Source organism: Schistocerca cancellata, chromosome 3, assembly GCF_023864275.1.
Source record: "Schistocerca cancellata isolate TAMUIC-IGC-003103 chromosome 3, iqSchCanc2.1, whole genome shotgun sequence".
Lineage (NCBI taxonomy): Eukaryota > Metazoa > Arthropoda > Insecta > Orthoptera > Acrididae > Schistocerca > Schistocerca cancellata.
In genome coordinates this window covers 777,873,389-777,887,289 of record NC_064628.1, presented here as the reverse complement: position 1 = coordinate 777,887,289, position 13,901 = coordinate 777,873,389, and the positions used below count along the sequence as shown (strand labels likewise).

Sequence of the window (13,901 nt, the reverse complement as noted above, 5' to 3'; positions counted from 1 at the left end):
ATACTGACCCTACGACTTATCTTAGAAGAAAGATTAAGGAAAGGCAAACCTATGTTTCTAGCATTTGTAGACTTAGAGAAAGCTTTTGACAATGTTGACTGGAATACTCTCTTTCAAATTCTGAAGATGGCAAGGGTAAAATACAAGGAGCGAAAGGCTATTTACAATTTGTACAGAAAGTAGATGGCAATTATAAGAGTAGAGGGGCATGAAAGGGAAGCAGTGGTTGGGAAGGGAGTGAGATAGGGTTGTAGCCTCTCCCCGATGCTATTCAATCTGTATATTGAGCAAGCAGTACAGGAAACAAAAGAAAATTTCGGAGTAGGTATTAAAATCCATGGAGAAGAAATAAAAACTTTGAGGTTCGCCGATGACATTGTAATTCTGTCAGAGACAGCAAAGGACTTGGAAGAGTAGTTGAACAGAATGGACAGATTCTTGAAAGGAGGGTATAAGATGAACATCAACAAAAGCAAAACGAGGATAATGGAATGTAGTTGAATTAAGTTGGGTGATGCTGAGGGAATTAGATTACGAAATGAGACACTTAAAGTAGTAATAGAGTTTTGATATTTTGGGAGCAAAATAACTGATGATGGTCAAAGCAGAGAGGATATAAAATGTAGACTGGCAATGGCAAGGAAAGAGTTTCTGAAGAAGAGAAATTTGTTAACATGGAGTATAGATTTAAGTGTCAGGAAGCCATTTCTGAAAGTATTTGTATGGAGTGTAGCCATGTATGGAAGTGAAACATGGACGATAAATAGTTTGGACAAGAAGAGAATAGAAGCTTTCGAAATGTGGTGCTACAGAAGAATGCTGAAGATTAGAAGGGTAGATCACATAACTAATGTGGAGGTATTGAATAGAATTGGGGAGAAGAGGAGTTTGTGGCACAACTTGACTAGAAGAAGGGATTGGTTGGTAGGACATGTTCTGAGGCATCAAGGGATCACCAATTTAGTACTGGAAGTCAGTGTGGAGGATAAAAATTGTAGAGGGAGGCCAAGAGATGAATACACTAAGCAGATTCAGAAGGATGTGGGCTGCGGTGGGTACTGGGAGATGAAGCAGCTTGCACAGGACAGAGGAGCATGGAGAGCTGCATCAAACCAGTCTCAGGACGGAAGACCACAACAACAACAACAACAACAACAGTCACCAAATTGATGGAAGATGTGAAAGACTTGTATATCCTGTATAGGACCACCCATTTTCAGTACTGCCTGACAAAGTACAAAACCAGCAGAAAAGCACATGAAGAGCTCTTTAAAATATAAAAGCACAATTTTACAATGTTCAGACAAGTGAATCCACTAATGATAGTGAAACAGCCTGGAGTATAGTAAATTAGAAAATATTAGAAAAGAGAGTATTCAGGCTTTGGTAATATAGCAATATAGTACTAAGAGAAAATGATATTGGTGAGTGCATCAAAAAGAGGACATGAGCTTTTGTAGAACAATATAGTAAGGCATGTGAGGGAAATCATGGATTGTCCAATACCAGGGATACATTCAAGTAGATTGAGTGATTCATGTTTCCTGGTGAGAGTTCCAGAATGAGAGATCTTAAAAATTATTTCAGAGCTCAAAATAAAAACTTGCAATAGCTGATATGACATAAACAATTAAATTATTTAAAATGCAGAAATGAAATACTAAAACTATTATAATATTTAATAAAGAATTCGGTTAACCAAAGAACTTTCCATTACCTTTTTAAGGTCACTGAAATATAATCAGTGTATAAAGGGAGAGACAATGCTTGATTTGCCTAATTACAGATCATTTTCATCCACCTCAACACTTGGCAGGTTATTTGAAAGAGTAACTCTTGATCAAGTGTAATCTTTCTTCTGCAAAGTAGATTTGGTGAACAACTTGCAGCATGGATTCCATAATAACAGCAGTAACAACTTCCTTCCATGATGTTTGAACAGACTGAACAATGGAAACAGTCATTGGGACTTGCCTAAATTAGTCTAAGACCTTCGATTGTATGAATCATTGAATAATCTAATGCAAATTAGACTCTTGTACGGTATACAGGGAATAGTACTAGATCCTTAAAATTATTATCTTCACAATATAAGACAAGGTGCCAAACTATATTCTAAAAATGAAGGGAAGATCCTTACAGTAAAATCATCAGACAAGAACTGAAATTGTCGAGCCAAAAAGGAAAGCATTCTTGTGCTATTTTTATTTCTTGTATGTATTAGTGATATATAACACCACTACAGAACTTGAAGTTTGTGAAACACATTGTAGAATATTATCAAGCAACTCCATGGAAATCCTATTCAGGATAAATTAAAACACTTAATAAAAAAGATTTATGCTCACTGAAAGACTTATGAACTCCCTTAATCATAATACTATGTTAGAATATATGCTCAGTGTCAGTATATTAGTGCTAGCCGGCCGTGGTGGCCGTGCAGTTCTAGGCTCTGCAGTCCAGAACCGCGGGACTGCTACGGTTGCAGGTTCGAATCCTGCCTCGGGCATGGATGTGTGTGATGTCCTTAGGTTAGTTAGGTTTAAGTAGTTCTAAGTTCTAGGGGACTGATGACCTAAGATGTTAAGTCCCATAGTGCTCAGAGCCATCTTTTTTTATTAGTGGTAGTAAATATTCATTTAATAATATGTGATGTGCTGTTTTTTGTGTTTCCATTATATTTGTGGTGTGATGATATTGGTTTAAATTTTAAAAAAAAGTTATGTTGACAACTGTGAAATTACTAAAAGCAAATTTTAAAAAGCTGTTTGCAATATTTTGCTGCTTTATTTTGGCCAAAATGGAATAAAACTCACCAAATATCATTTGCACACCTTCCACTGCCAAACATATACATTACATTTAGTTGATATTGCCTTGTGACTTTAACTGAGATGTAAGTTAACATATTGAACATACTGAAGCACTGCTGCAGACCAGACTTGGATCAGTCCTGGACTTAGGCCATTAAAATCTCAAAGTTTCATTGCAGAGAGCTTTCACTCAAAAACCTGCAAGCCCACATTCCAATACTACTCCAGAAGCATACCCTCTCTTTCAAAATGTTGCTTGTAGAATGAACATGACAATGAATTTAGACAAATTTGGACTTCTACAAAGGGACACCAAGAGTCATTTTTCATGTGGACCACTCACAAACAGTATAGAATGAAGAGAAAATTCTGGAACACTGTATACCCCGACCTCAACCATACATTACTTGTGGAGTATAATTATAGATGTAGGTCACAGAATACTCTCACCTATAAAGTAAAAGTTTTTCATCTAGAAGTAGCCTCTTGCCATTGATTAAGCCCTTCACTACTGCATTCTTTATCCCAGAAGTGCTCGTCCAGTGAGCTTATTGAGAATTTTTATGGACTTTCAAAGAATAGAAGAAAGGTGTTAGCATATTAAGGTTGTCTTGAGTGGGTCTGCTGAAAAGAAAGTTGTCTGTAAGAAACAAAAGACCTGATTTTTGTTCTCACCTGGTGAGCAGTTTCATCCTGTCAGGAAGTTTCATAACCATGTACACTCCATTAAGGAATTGAAATTTCATTCTTTTAAAAAATTGATTCTGTTCTTTGATTGCTTAACCCTTTTTTCCCCCAGGAAAGAAAAGTTATCACAGATAATTCCCAGTCACTTGATGCTCTGTTGGTTCAAAATTATCAGCTACATCCATCATGTTTATATATGAGAAAAAAGTTTGCCGATTGTCGGCCAGGAAGTTCAAATTTACTGACAAGGGTTGAGGTGTATGATGATAGCTGCAAATTAAAATTTCTTCATTCAGAAAATTATTTTCCCAAAGGATGGAAGAACACAGATACCTACAAAGCATTCCCATCTGTACAAGGTAATTGTGTCATTTTTTGTATTTTACATAAAAAATATAAATGATGATTTTGTTTATTACTACCTTCCTTAAATCTATGAAGTAATCTTTTAGCAAATATATCGTGTGAAAACATTCTCATTCTGACATAGAAGCTATAATGAGGAAGGCTCTGTCACAGTGTCTCAGTATTTTGAGACAAATACACATCTGGCCAGAAATATTGCAATACTTGGAGCTGTGACAGTTTTATTAATTTATTTTTGTATTTATTTATTTCTGCTATTAGCTGGATGGAAGTAAATATGATTGTGATATTTTTATCATATTACTTTGTGGGCAAATTTTGAAGTCATAAGGAAACAACAAAGTTCTGTGACTAGAAAAGTAAATCATTCCAGAAAAGATATCTCTTCAACACCCTGCAGGAGATTCTGTGACCAACTATAGATATTGTGATTATGTAGTAGAAATGCAATGTAATTTCACTAACGTAGTGTTATAAGGGCCACATCAAAGTGCCTGGGGCAGGGATGGTGTCAGTATCATTGAAATGTTGTTTTTGTTGAATGGCACCTTATATTTCAAGAAATATTGTTATCTGGTTATTATTTCAGCTTAGTCACTCATCAAGGGATAAAACATAATATTTATATCTGATTTGGGTAAGCCATAGTGTAAATGGTAAAACATATACCACCTGCTCATCCAGGGAAATTGTGTACTCCTCTGCTTGACAGTGTACGTCAGTACACAGATTACATTATGTGACCTGTAGTCATGTGGTACATTCTCATGTATGAGCAAAGACAAACTTATGAATTTATGGATATATTATTTGAATGTAGATGATTTGTGTTTTACATGGTGTCTTCAGGCGTTAATGAATTTCGCTCGGTCTCTGAGATCTAAGAAAGCAATCCATAATATTTTATTCCCTGGTGATAGGCTTAGCTCAGATGCTGTTTAGATATTAGAATAATTTAAATGTAGCTGAGGTATCTTATTCAACAGTAAGATGATGATCATGAACTTTATGTAAACTACAGAACATTGCACATCAAGTGTGTTGTTTTTGTTATTTTTGTACATTTTATGGAATAACCTACAGCAAGTGTTATCATGACCTGCAGATGAGTCTTTTTATACAGCTTTTCAACATTTTGATCTGTGAGCAACAGTGCATGATGGGACAAACAGTCTGGTTGGTGAGGGTAGGGAGGAAGCTGGGCGGGAAGGGGGAGGGATAGCAGGGTAGCGGTGGAGGGTTAGTGAACTCCAGTCTGGTCACAAGCATCACCTATTCTATCAGAGGCAGAGCTACATGTGAAATCAGTTATGTGATCTACAAGCTAAACTGCAACCACTGTGTTGCATTCTATGTGGGCATGACATCTGAGAAGCTGTCTGTCCGCATGAATGCCCATTGACAAATGATGGTCAAGAAACAGCTGGAACACCCAGTCACTGAGCCCACTGCCCAACACAACAATCTTCATTTCAGTGTCTGCTTCACAGCCTGAGCCATCTGGATCCTTCTTAGCACCACCACTTTTCTGAACCGTGCAGGTGAGAACACTCCCTGCAATATCTCCTACGTTTCCGTAACCTTCCAGCCCTCAACCTTCATTTGTCACTGCCCTCTTTGCACCTGTCCCCTTCCCTGTTCCCAACCCGGCGCTACACAGTCTTCTGTTTCACTAGTGCACACAGTCTTTCTACTTCACTCCTTCTTAATTTTCAACTGTAAAGTGATGAGTGGCTGAATACAAACATGACCATTCTTCTTTGGAAGATGATCCATATGCTGGATGTCCTTGAAGTGCATTCATTAATGAAAACAACGGTTAAAGTGCACGGTATAGTATTGCCAGATTGATGATTAATGGCATATGGAATACCTTACCCCTACTGGCATTTTTGAAGATTTGATACTTTTTATATGAGGATTTAACTATGAAATAACTTTGTGCAAGACAGATACAAAAAGAAATGTATCAAAATTGTCATAAAAGATCCAACCAAGTTGGTCATAGATTTGCTACTGTGGTTGGAACAGGAGACTAAAACTACATGACAGAACCAGAGGTCAGTCAAAGCAGTGAGTGGAAGATGGTGATCCAGTAACAAAGAAGACAAAGCAGGTTTCATTAACCATGTACTTTGTGAACAGGATGCAAAAGACATTCTTCTGATTACCTTGTGAAGGTCAAAACAGTAACGGCAAATGTTACAGAAGTCTTCTGTATCAACTGGGTGGACAAAAGGCCTGCATTGCTGAAGAATTTCAACAAGACACTGTGCCTGTTACGTTATGGAGGAACTGGGAAATTTGGATTATAAATTGTTGCAGTTTCTTCACTAGTTCCTCAGATTTGAAGAAATACATCTCTGGAAAATCATTTAGTATCACTGCCTCCAAGGATTGCACATGAGAGATGGAATGTACCTATGGAAAAACAGAGGACAAACTGGGTTTCTCTGAAAGAGAGCTATGATGAAATATAAGTGTGCTTATGATCTAAAAAAGAAAATGTTGTTTCATTGCCTGTTGAAAACTGTACTCCTTGCCCTTATACAGAACATGAATATTAAGTCCACAGAGGTTAATGTAAAAAGCTACATGATATCGAGAAAAAATTCTCCTCAGTGCTTTGATGTGCCCCTATCTGTGAGATAGTACCAAAGCTGTCCACAGAAAGGAAAGTGATTGGAGATTGTTGCTGGTGTTATTTCACTTGCACATTTATTTAATTAATATGTTGATTATTAACTTTGGTCATCATAAAAATGGCTTTCACCTATAATAAGCCAGTTTATTAAAAGTGGACACATGATTTTCCTTTCTTGTTGTACAGCAGACCGGATAGTCTGGCACACCTCAGAAATTTTCCTATATTTTTAGCTCAGTGCCATGGGCAGTAGAGTCAGGTGCCTTCAAGAAAGATCAGAACTGTTCAGCACAGCGCCTGGTCAGTAACAATTGTCTGTCTCAGTGAGAGATTATGTTCTCGCAAAGATAAGCCAGTTGCGTTATTAACTTTGTGAAGTATCGCTAGACCTAAACTTACAGTACTTACATTTGCATCAGTATTGTGCAGTCTTATTTAACAGTTATTAATAAAGTCATTGAGCATATCGATATTCAGCTACTTGTACAATTGTTAAGTAGACCGCAGCACAGTAAAAAGTGTTTTAATGGTATAAAATTAACATTTTTTGTTAATTGAAGTGGGTCAGGAACAAATACTAAGTGTGTGTACTGCATGTAAGTGTAGTGGAGCCATTTTAAGGGATAAATTTTGTTCTCTTGGCTTAACGGGATGGTGGGATAGCAGTGGGTGGCTGGAGGGTAGAAGTGTGAGGGAAGGTAGCTCACTGTATTGTGCTTATGCACTTCACTCCTTTATAGGTCTGCATACTATAGAGCGAGCAGGCAGTTCCCTCATCTCTGTACCGACCAGATCACAAGAAAGTTCTGTTGACTGTCGCCTATGAATCACTGGCGATGTAGAGTGCAGTGTGGTGTTTATTTTCCACAGTGTGTGTTATCACTACGTGGAACACATACATAACTTACTAATAATACTAATGCAAAAGACATTTATGGAGAGAATTTACGTAAATTGCACATTTTCTATATTGCTAGACAGTAAATTGATTTTTAGTCGTCCTATATGACAGCTGCACTGTTCTTCCAGGAAAGGTGAGATCGCAGACCACAAACACTGCTCAATTTTTGGTTTACAGACAGAGCTATACCTCCTCAGCATTTCCATTACAAGAGTACACAAAATAACTCCACTGAGCTTGTGTTTGTGTGAGGAAGTCATTTTCAGTTTATTAAGTCAGTACTTATATGCAGTTGTTAAGTGAGCTATAATGTAAGAAAGCTTAACACCTGGATCCAGGCTGCCAACTGTCTACCACATTTAAGACTCTGCCCCAAATTTGATATGCTGTCAATATATTACAATGTTGATTTCATTGCCTCTACTATTACCGGTAATGACTGGAATACTTTTCACAGCATGGAGGGTATCAAATGTGTCACATCAGCTTCAGCTCTCCTAACATTTGAAGAGGCTCAGATTGGCTCCCTCTACAATAGAAGTAGGTCACATAGGCGCTACAGAACTTCATATATTTCAACATAAGTCAAGCAATGCAGATTAATGTTCTAGATTTGAACTCAGTCAGTCACATTCCGTCAGACATATTATACCCACCTCGCAAGATACAATGTGGGTATGTGGTAAGTGCTATACTCAGTGCAACCCACTCTACAAGTGCCAGCAATTACTAAATGAAAGTGATTTATGCAGCATACTAGTAACACGATTATTAGTGAGTGAAGTGCCATAACTTTTTGACCATCCGTTAATTCACCACCAGTGACTATAACACAGTTGGTTGGCTGTACAACACACTGTCTGTGATAGACAGCAGCAAAGTGCCACACTTTCAAATCCAGACCCTTTCCAACCAACACTACTTAGATAACAGACATCACACACAAAAATTAAACACTTCTCAGCCATTGTTTACGGGAATGTATTTTACATAAAAGCTCTCTTAACAATTACAAATAAGCACTCAGTAAACTGAAAATAACTCCATTACATAAGCATGAGCTCAGTGAAGTTATTTTGTTCCCTCGCGTAATAGAAGGTGAGAGGAAATGCTAGGGAGATATATCACACTAGCTTAACAGTTCTGACTCCACTGCCCATCGTGCCGAGCTACAAATGCAGAAAAATTTCTGAGGCATGTTGGACTATACAGTCTGCTGGATTATTGTGACCTTGCTGTATGAAAGGACTGAAAAGTGGACAACTCTCATGGGTGGGGGAAGTTGTCTTTCCCAGAAGAACATTGCAGATACTATACAGAATGGCTAAGAAGCAGTTTCTCCTCTAGAAGTATAGGACCGTGTGCAGACATATATGTAGATTCTCTCTGTATGTATTTGTTGTATTAGTATTATTAGTAATCATATCCGTATTTCATGTTGTGTTAATGCACATTGTGGAAATACCTCCATGTACACTGTGTTGTCAGTGACCTACAGCCGAGCTGTGGAAGAGCCAGTATCACTTTCTGAAATGCCCGGTGGCTGCTTCCTGTGACTTAGTGGGACAGCAAGAGGGGGGAATCACCTGCTTATTATCAGTCTGCAGACCTGTGAAGGAGAGAAGTGCATGACCACAATCCATCTGTTTTAACTAGGAACACAAGGAAACACACAGCTGTAAAAGAAATACACATTTATTGGATCAAAGAATGCCAACACCAAGAGTAAAATGTATGTAGAGTCACAAAGTGACAACAACAGGAATATAGAGCAGATACTGACATGTCTCAGAAACACTTACCAACAAGGCTAGAGCCAAGTATATAGCCTTATTAACACTCTGTCTCCATTTTGTGTTGCTGGCTTTGTGCTGCGTGTGCACAGCAGTCCTTTTGATTGCGGTTGGTGATGTTGCTGCCCCTGGCAGTTGCCTCGGAGTATCTATGTGGGCGCCATTTGAACGTTGATAAACACTATGCTTGCCTTAGTGACCTTACGTGTGTCCACAGTAGGTGCAGTAGCCATTGGGTTACTAAACTTCTCCTTCCTTGCAAGAGGACAGACAGACAGCAAATTACATAAGGAAAATGAAGAAAAGCATCAGTTGCCAGTAACCTGAAAACATCCAAAAAGGGACCAGCAAAATCAGTGTGGAGTCTTTCCCAAGGCTGTATAGGGGCTGTCGTGGTGAAAGTACAAGGTGTGGCACTTCATGCTGAACTGAACACTTGCGGCAGGCCACGACAATGTATTCCTCCTCCCAGTTAATGCCCATCCAAAACACATGGAGTTGCATGCAGAGTTCGGTGTGGGAAATCGCTCAGTGTCCCTTATGTAATAAACGAAGGACCTCCTGCTGCAGAGCCATTGGAACCACCAAGTGAGGAATGACTCCTTTCATTGCCAAAAGGATAATGCCATCCAAGGAGGAGAGGAATGGTACAATGCATAATAAATCTAAAGCAGATCTGATGCCTGGCCCAGCGAATGGTCAGGCAACCCATACTGTATCATACTTACGACTTGTCAGAGCACCGGATCCGGTGCCACAGCAGAGTCGACACGGGAACTGATGATGGGGAAGCCATTCACTGTCTCTCTTGCCTCTATATCTGGTTGAAAACAAAGCAATTCCTCCTGATCGAATGATGACTCTTGGCCCACGGGGAGCCAGGACAGAGCATCTGTGTTCGGATGTTGCGACATGGGACAAAAATGGATCTTACAATTGTATCAGTACAAGAACGGAGCTCATCGCTGAACATGATGAGTGAATTTGTGTTGTAAGGATGCTGACTGGCTAACCAGGGACTCTTAAGGCGTTAACGTGGTAAATAAATGAAATTAAGAACACATGAATTTCTTTGTCAGTAATTAAATGGGATTTCACACAGTACAAGAACATGTGATATTCTTAAGACGTAGAACAATAGCAAGAGTTTCCTTTTCCACATGAGAATAATGTTGCTGAGTCAAGGTGAGTGTTTTCGAAGCAAAGGCAATAGGCTGTCGGGAGCCATCTGAATGACGATGGACCAGGACAGCTCACATCACATAACATATGCTTGCCAGGTTGAAATGTTGCAAAACACGATGCGCTGCGATGACTATGCTTAAGTTGCAGATAGATGCTCACAAGCTGCAGAGCAAACAAAATAAGCATGTTTGTACGGTGACATATACGAAGGATGGGTGATAGTAGACACTCTGGGAATAAACGTCCGACAGTATGCCACTTTGCCAAGGAAAGCCTGAAGTCCTTGGATATAGTCATATGGGGAAAAGCCATAATGACAGTGGCATGTTCCATGCTGCTGCTGTGGGACTTTTTTTACATTCACAGCAAGAGGCCCACTAATACTTTACGGCAAGAGAGGTCCACAAAGGAAGTGACATTCACTGTTCCTGCTGCCAGTGAAATGTTTGTCTGCATCAGCAGGTTGACTTGTTTGTGCTGATGCTACCTGCTCTTCTCCCAGTGCGTTTGACTTCATGTGCTGGGGCTGCACGCTTTCAACAACGGCGACATCACAGCAAACCTCTAATTGACAGCCCGCAGCATAGGAGACCTCAAACATCTATGCAATATCCAAAACCTCCTCAAGCTGAGGGCATGTTGACACGCCTCTTTATTTGGGGTTGGATGAATGATCGCACCTTTGACTCTGGCATCCATGTGCTGCTACTGAGACATTGTGACAAACCGACACTTATGAGGTGATGAAACTCATCTGCACACATTAATTGTGATTACTGTGGCTGTCAGCAACATTAATAGGTTTCAACACATGCATCATCACATGTGTAAGCATGTGGTGATTGGTGGACAGCAAACTACACACATCGTCAAAAGAAAGCAACACTGGTTGTTCCAGAGGAGCTAACTGTGATAGTAAGTATATGTACGATGGGGTTGCACGATAAGAAAAGAGCTTTACAGACTTCCTTGTTGACCACTTCAAAAACCATGAAATATTGGTGAAGCCACTTCTGGTAAGTATCCCAGTCTTCAATGGAGTCCTCAAACGGGAAGAACGGTGGCAAGTGAACGGCTGGCGGTGGAGCCTGTGTCCACATACCCATCATCATTCCAACATGTCCGTATATGTATGCTGTTGTTGCAGATGTAACTTGAGTGAGGCCTCCATAGAAGAGCTGAATGGCAGAAAAGTCACAGAATTTGAAATGCATAAAAATTCCACTCTCACTCATCGCCACTTCTGTTCCAAGAACACAAGGAAACACATGGCTTTAAAAGAAACCCGGATTTATTGGGTCATGGAATGACAACAACAAGGATACAGAGCAGTTAGTTACACACATTGAAAACTTTAACAGCTGAGGGCACAGAGGCTTATCCACAGCCTTACAAAAGCACTGTCTCTATCTAGTGACGATGCTACTCCTGGCAGCCACCTCAGGTTTAATTGGGGGCACTATTTGAATGTCAGTGCACACTATGCGTGGCTTAATGGCCTGACTTGCTTCTGCAGTAGGTTTAGTAACTGGTGTGTTATTCCACTGGTGACCTACCTTCCCTCCCACTTCTTCTCTCCATCCTCCCACCACCTTGTTACACCTGCAGAACAAAATTTATCCCTTAACATGGCTCTACTGCACTTAGATGGGGTACACATATTAATATTAGTTCTTAACTGCTTTAAATAACAATAAACAGCAATTTTATAACATTAAAACACCTTTCTAATAATCTATGATTTTTTCATCCCCGCAACACAAACTGTTAGTCCTATAGAAAAAAATTAATTATACCTTATTTGGTGGGAAATTTGATGTAGTTTAATTTTGTCCTGGGCAACATTTTGGCTAGAAACCATAGTTTCAGAGTTATTCAAGAAAAAAAAGTGACCATTACTCTCATTGTATGACTACATAAGTTTTCTCTTGTATTTGACTTTTCTTGGTTGTTCTTGGCTGGGCTATGTGGAATATATAAAGTAGCAAAGATTAAGGACAGATTGTCACAGATAATTAAGACAGAAATTGTGCTGCAGTTTCTGGCTTACACTGTTTACTTAAATTATTGGTGCACAACCTCAGAAGAACCATCATCTGTGGGGGGGGGGGGGGGGGGGGGGGGGGGGGGGGGGGGGGGGGGGGGGGAATAGTAAAGTACTTTAATTAATGAGGTGGAGAATGCTGTGGAAAACAAGAAGGCCCCAAGAGAGGAAAAAAATAACAATTGAAATGCTTAAAGTAGGAGGAAAAGATCTGTTAGAAGCTACAACAATATTCATAAACAAATATATTGATTCCAAGCTAAAAAAATCTGGAAAATGCTGAAATGTTAGTTTTATTCAAGGAAAGGGACAGAGAAAAATCTTGAATTATTGTCTTGCAAATTTTGTAATGCAAATTCATCTATCTTTGACTAAGGTCATAACTGAGCAACACTACAAACAATTAGACTTCTACTAACCAGTTGAATAAGCTGAATATTGCCAAGACCTCTTTACTGTTGGTGATATCTAGAGAACTCGACTATGCTTTGAAAAGACCTTGGGGTATAACATCAACATACATCTAACATTCAGGACTATAGTACCAAAAGGCTAGATTGCTACTCACCATATAGTGGAGATGTTGATTTGCAGCCAGGCACAACAAAAAGACTACAGTCATTATTCCATTCTGGATTTTCTGTTGTTTTACTCATTGACTTCGCTGTTGTTATAAAACATTTGAGTCAGTAAAGATGTGGGCAATTCTGCAAGCTCTTAAAATTATCAGTGGTAATCAGAAGTGTGTAAGATTTTTAGAAACAGGCGACAGTGACCATCAGAGTAATTGAAGACCGCATCACAGATATCATCCCAATAGCCAAAGGAATTTGCCAGGGCGACATAATAGCTCCAAAGTTGCTTGCTCCAGCTGTGGAAGATATATTCAAAAGTGTGGAATGGGATAATAGAGGGATCAAAATCAGTGGCTAGTGCCTGAACCACCACTGATTTATTGATAGCATTGTGCGTGTAAGTGAAAATCTACAGATCTAACAATTATGAGTCAAGAACTGAAAGTTGATTGTATGGCAATTGAATTGGATATAAATAGAGGTACTTCTGAGTCCAGACATCCAAACAATTAAAATTAATTGTGAAGCTATTGAAGTTCACCAACAGCCTTACTGCAGTGATAATATCGGTTCTAATCAGATCACCGAAGTTAAGCGCTGTCGGGCTGAGCTAGCACTTGGATGGGTGACCGTCCAGTCTGGCGAGTGCTGTTGGCAAGCGGGGTCCACTCAGCCCTTGTGAGGCAAACTGAGGAGCTACTTGACTGATAAGTAGTGGCTCAGGTCACAAGAACTGGCAACAGCCAGGAGAGCAGTGTGCTGACGACATGCCCCATCTTATCGCGTCCTGTGATTCCTCTGGGCTGAGAGGATGACACAGCAGCCGGTCGGTATCATTGGGCCTTCCAAGGCCGGATCAGACAGAGCATACCAATAAATTCAATTTGGGAAAA

The 13,901-nt window shown here is 39.5% G+C and overlaps 1 protein-coding gene across 3 annotated transcripts in view; it reads left to right on the top strand.

The window, feature by feature from the left end:
• LOC126175822 (condensin complex subunit 2) overlaps positions 1 to 13,901 on the top strand; it is a 203,144-nt gene that overhangs the window by 98,929 nt on the left and 90,314 nt on the right. For all 3 annotated transcript variants that reach the window (XM_049922817.1, XM_049922815.1, XM_049922816.1), the window contains exon 5: positions 3,613 to 3,859. In XM_049922817.1, the coding sequence (XP_049778774.1) occupies positions 3,613 to 3,859 (247 nt within the window). The remainder of the gene's footprint in view (positions 1 to 3,612; positions 3,860 to 13,901) is intronic.